At 40.3% G+C, this 6,063-nt stretch overlaps 1 protein-coding gene across 1 annotated transcript in view; it reads right to left on the bottom strand.

Annotated features, from left to right (window-relative positions):
• CUNH2orf69 (chromosome unknown C2orf69 homolog) overlaps positions 1–4,929 on the bottom strand; it is a 14,912-nt gene extending 9,983 nt beyond the window's left edge. The window contains exon 1 of the mRNA XM_003785048.3: positions 4,497–4,929. Coding sequence (XP_003785096.1) covers positions 4,497–4,829 — 333 coding nt within the window. The 5' untranslated portion in view covers positions 4,830–4,929. The remainder of the gene's footprint in view (positions 1–4,496) is intronic.
• Between the last annotated feature and the right edge of the window lie 1,134 nt (positions 4,930–6,063).

The following is a 6,063-nucleotide window of genomic DNA, read 5'->3' on the forward strand; positions in this document are numbered from 1 at the left end:
GTTCTTGTAATTTTACACGCTTTTGTGATGGAGTGCTGTTTTGTTATATAATTTTGACTTGGATTCTTTCCATTTGCATTTGTTTATGTAATTTCAGGAGGAATACTGAACATCTGAGTCCTGGATTATACTAATAAACTAATAATTGCAGAGGTTTTAAAAAAAAAAGAGGCGATTATTAGGTGATATGAGTTCTGCCCTCATGAATGGATTAATGCTGTTATCTTGGGAGTAGGTTCCTAAAAAAATGTATGAGTTTGGACCCTCCCTCCCTCTCTCTAATGCTCTCTTGCCCTTTTACCTTCTGCCATGGGATGACACAGCAAAAAAAAAAACCTCTCACTAGATGTGGGCCCATTGATGTGAACACCCCACACCACAGAAGAATCACGAGCTAAATAAATTTGTCCATTATAAATTACCCAATCTCAGGCATTCTGTGATAGCAGCATGGGGACATATTTGCTGAGCATAAAGTACACATACTAGATAAGCAGCCTAGAATGATCACAAAAGGACCCAACTGCCTGATGACAGCATAGGAAGCCCCAGGGTACATGACCAGGATGTATCACTTAAAGTATGATCATCTATATAGCCTACCCTTTACGATAGCAAAATATTTAAAAGTTAAAATTAAAAATGAGCCAAGTTTATGAACTGCTGAATGATAAATTATATATTCATACATAGAATAGTACTTAATAAATAAAAGGAACAAACGACTGACACAGGCAACAATAAGGATGAATTTCAAAAACATTGTGTTAAGTGAAGTAAGACACAAAAGCCTACCTACTATGTGACTCCAAATTAATGAAATTCTAGAAAAAGCAAACTATAATGAAAGAAAGAGATCAGTGGTTACTTGGGGCTAGAAAAAGAGAACTGAATACAAAAGGGTATAGGGGCCACTTTTTAGGGTGATGGAGATGCTCCTGTAACACGATTATGGTGATGGTTACGTAATTGCAACACTTAGCAAAATTCATCAAATTGTACTCTTAAACTGAAAGGACACAAATATTATTCTATATATTCTGAGGCTTTAAAAAGACAACTCAAAATTGGGCTAGGCATGATGGCCCATACCTGTAATCCTAGCATTCTGGGAGGCTAAGGTGGGTGGATTGTTTGAGCTCAGGAGTTCGAGACCAGCCTGAGCAAGAGCAAGACCCTGTCTCTAAAAATAACGGTGCATTATGACAGGAACCTGTAGTCCCAGCTACTCAGGAGGCTGAGGTTGAGGTTGCTATGAGCTATGACACCACAGCACTCTACTGAGGGTGACAAAGTGAGACTCTGTCTAAATAAAATAAAATAAAAAGATAAGTCAAAATTGGAAAGCACCTACTTAAAAAAAAATCCTGACCTCCCTTCAAAATAATTACTGATGGACAAGAAAAACAAAGAGTTATCTAAAGAAATATAAGTTACTGTGACCTCAGTTATCCTTCAATTTAAATGATAAAGGGCAAGTACAGAATAAAAAGTAACATACAATAAAAGATGACTGCAAAAGAAAGATCAAGAAAGGAATTAGGACTTAAAATTTTATTGACAACCAGATCCAGTTAACACCAAACAATGAATCAATGTCAAGATGAAGCAAAGCCTCTAGTATCTTACCAGTCTGTTTAGCCCTCTTCTGTTCAATATTTATTCAAATTAAAAATAAGCCGATAAAAAGAATGCTTATTTAAAATACATATGATACAAACCTAAATAAGATTTCTCAAAAGATCAAGGTTAAATGATGGACTATATCTATCTAACAAGGAAATTTTCATTAAGGATAAATATTTGGCTCGAAAGAATCAAGTGCAAAAATATAGATAAGGAAATTAGCCTAACAGCATTTTGCATAAAAGCCAACACATACCAGGCACTTCATGCAATTGCCATATTTTCATTCATGCAACGAAGTTATTTACTGAACACCTATTATGTGACAGTCATATACTGAACACCTATTATGTGACAGTCATAAACGTTTCAGACATATCAATGAACAAACAAAAGTGAGCTGACATTTGAGTAGTACAAGAGTAACAAAACTCAAAATGAAAAATAACTAATACAGTAAATGAAATAGGTAAAAGTAAAGAAAAAAAGTTGAGAGGGAGCCTGTGTAAACTATGATTATTTAATAAAATAGTCAGAAAAGGCCTCTGTAAGAGGCTTACTCTTGAGCAGACCTGTAAAAGGTGAGATAACGAACATATGGATATATATAGGAAAGTTGTCAGGCAGTAGTTCAAAGCTTTTGTTTGAGGTAAAATGTGCCTTGAGAAATACCAAGGTCAGTGAGTCTGCAACAGGGTAAAACAGAAAAAGGAGACAAAGTCGGATAGGAAACAGTGTGGGGAAAAGTAGAGATAGTGAAAAGCCTTGTAGGATATCCACAGGACTCTGGTTCTTACTCTGAGCTTCACAGAAGTCACAGAAAAGTTTTAGGCTGAGGTGTGGCATGATCTGATTTGCACTTTTAAACAATTATTATAAGTTTAGATGGAATGAGAAGGTGAAGCCACTAGATTTGTAGATGAATTAGATATGAGGAAAGAGAAGTCTATAGGATGACTTCAAGATTTCTAGCTTGAACATCTGTAAAGGTGGTTTCCATCAACTGAGATGAGGAAGACTACACAGGGGTAAAGCTCCAGAGATTTTATATTTAAGATATCTCAAAGGAAATAATCATGCATAAGATTGGTAAGTCTAATGTTTGGCGTGTATGTCTAGGCTGGACAAACAACTGACATAATTCAGGTAGTATGTTAAGTCACTGCTAAGAGACTAATAAATGGACAGAGGAAAAGTCCAAGAACGAAGAGGTAGGGTCCTCCAATAATTTAAAAAATCACCAGAAAGATGAGACAAGACCAGAACTCACTGAGTATTCACATACATAATCTCCACTGACACCCTATAAACCACTGTTTCCATTATATAGTTGAGAGAGCTGCCATACAGAGATTTAAAAATTGTCCAGAGATTTTATAGCTAAGAAGTTCAGAATCAGTATTCAAATCCAGGCAAACTGGCCTCAAAAGCCTGTGTATACATTTTCTTCTCTAAAAGACTTAAGGTTTCTAGAGCACTTTATACCCATATCAACATTGTATCACTGTCCAAAAGGAAAAAGAGAAATAGATGATGTAGAAACAAAAGAAGGTAACACTTAAACTGTATGTAGGATTTTCTAGACCTCTTGTAAAGACTTGTAGTATATTCTGGATAACACACTTTAAAGACACTCAGTAAGTGCTCAATAAATGTTAATTACCATTACTATCACCATCATCATTATTTTAAGGAACACATTCAGTAGTTGCTCCATAGATCTCTGGAGGTCACTGTCAGAAACGCCACAAGCTGTTCTCCCAATCTGAGCACAACAGCACCAAATCAGTTAGTTTTTTCCTTAAATACTAGTTTTTTAATATTTTGTTAGCAGTCAACTAAATTAATTTTCTATCTCTTACCAAGTTGTGATTCCATAGTCAATTACTTTATAGTTTGACAGAGCACAAAGTTTCTAAGCATATCATTTTAAAACATCAATTTCAAAAACAACAGCGTTTGCATAAGAAACATATCTAGCTATGTTCTAGCTTTTCCTGTCTAAACTAGTGCTAACAGAACTTTCTATGATGATGGATTTGTTCTATGATAATGCTTTACATTTGTCCTGTCCACTACAGTACACACAAACCATTTTGTAGCTACTAAGCATTTGAAATGCAGCTAATATGACTGAACTAGACTTTTTAACTTTAAGATAAAGGTATTTATTTAATTTTAATTAATTTAGATAGTTACATATAGCTAATGGCTACCATATTAGACAATGCAGTTTTAGATTAACATCCAGCTTCCTGGACAACATAACCGCAGATATTTGCCCACAGCTATAAAATCAATAATAAAGATCACACATAAAAGCTAAAGTACAAAATTTAGGTGAGCATCAAAATATTGACATGCTTGGCAATTACTGCTTCACTTCCTTCCATACACACACTCCTTTCTTAGAGTTACTAAATCATACCTTTGTAATTTTTTGTTGGCATTTTAATTACTGCCCGCGTTTTTAAACACTACGTGCTAAGTTAATTTAACTCCTTCCAACACACACACACACACACACACACGGTCCTCTGAGAAACCATGTAATAGAATGAACACAACACAATGTGTCTCATTCCCTGTGTGTCTCGAATTCCACCTCCCCGAAACTGGACTGACACCTGGCTTTTTCGAGAGCTCAGCCTTTCCAAAACACCTATCTCCTGAGGCTCCAGAAAGAAGGGGTCAGGAGTGTGGAAGAGATGGTTTCGGATTTCGTGGTGTAACGAACGTGCCACCCCCGTGAGTGCATGTGGAGCTGTGTTCAGGAGAGGCAAGGAACACGGGAGCAGCCACGAGAAAAGAATTAGGTGACCGCGTATATGCACCAGAGAGCAGGGATGCCCAGACAGGCCCCCAGTTACCTGCACATCCCCAGGGAAATAGAGGACGTGATGCTGGGGCGGCGGTTTCAGCTCCTCCTTCGCCCGATCCGCAGGGAGATCCCGCCGTTCCAGTCCCTCCCCCGCCACTGCCAATAGGAGCAACTCGTTGCTGCGCAGCGGATCTGCTCCCGGCACAGCCGACAGCTGCACAAACTGCTGGCGGCGTCCCTCAGCCGAGGGGGAGCATCGCGCACCGCCGCTGCCGCCCGGGTTCATGGTTCTGGTCTGAGAGCAAGTCGAGGCGTCTCCGATTCCGAGCTGCGGCAGCAGAAGCAGCAGCGGCGGCGACCGCAGGAGCCTGAACCCCCACATGGGTCGCCGCCGCAAGAGCGGTTCGACCGCAGGGGAAAGTCCTGAGGGAGGGACTTCAGTAGGCCGCCCAACGGTTAACGGGAGCCGTCCGGGCGGGAGCCGGCGCGGGCGGTGACGTCAGAGGCTGACGCCCGCGCGTAGCGTGCGTAAGGAAAGGACGGGAAAGTTGTGCGCGGAATCAGGCGGGGAGTGGGGAAGTGGGGGCGTGGCTCGAAGGAGGACGTTTGTGATTGGTGGGATCTGCGACGACCGGGAAGTTCAAAGGGAAGTCCGAGGAAGAGGCGGAAAAGAACGAAGGCAGACAGAGAGAACCGAGTACTCTGGGCACAAGCGGGCGATAGTTGTGACTGGCGCTTGCGCACCATCAGGTGCGGCCCGAAGGTCGCTGTCCAATAATCCTGAACGTATATCAAGTTTGGGGCATACCAAGTGTTCGGTTTCGGTACGTTCACCTTTCAGGTGGAGTTCATCTAGTCTTTCGAGCCTTAAAACAGAGGCAGTTCTAAAAATGTAAGTAGAGTAATTCTGTAGGGGAATTCCTGGGAAGCCTTCTGCATACTCTGATAAAGGGAATCTCTCTCTTCTCATACCTTGAGTTTCCTGAGCTTCCCCTGAAGTAGTTCATAAGATCGTCATATGAAAGATGCCCCCCTTTTTCTAGAGGAAAGAGGGACACAGGGAAGAATCTGAACAAACGGGCCTTGCTACGGGGCCACCATTAGATCATACCTCCTAGGTCCAATGATACCTCTCCACAACTATCCGGTTCATCAAGTATAGCATAATAATACACAGGTTTCCTTTTTTCTTCAGGTCATCATTTCTGAAGTCTCCAGTATCATGTTAAACTTACATTAAATAAATCTGGATGCTTTTCTCTTTAGTCTTCCTTTTGTTATACTGGCTTCAGCCATGAATGTGGCAGTGCATAAGAACTCTCTTTTCCTCTTTTCTCCCTGCACTTACATACAAAATACATTCACTTCTATCCCAAGACACCCTACTTCTCATCCAATCCTGGTTTTACTCTCTTAACTTCATAATCTCATGTTCTACATCAGGTACAGTTGTGGCAGATCCTCTTGTTCTGCAAATCTAGGAGTAAAAGGACAAGTTACCTGTCCCTCATACATCTAATATTCAATGGAGAAACAAGGACAGGAAAAAATCACATAAATACTAGCATTCAAACAGAAAAAAAATAGAAGATTTGTTCACAGAAGTTGTTGGTTCC

The sequence above is a fragment of the Otolemur garnettii genome, unplaced genomic scaffold, assembly GCF_000181295.1.
Source record: "Otolemur garnettii isolate 467f Iridium unplaced genomic scaffold, OtoGar3 scaffold00013, whole genome shotgun sequence".
In the NCBI taxonomy this organism is placed as follows: domain Eukaryota; kingdom Metazoa; phylum Chordata; class Mammalia; order Primates; family Galagidae; genus Otolemur; species Otolemur garnettii.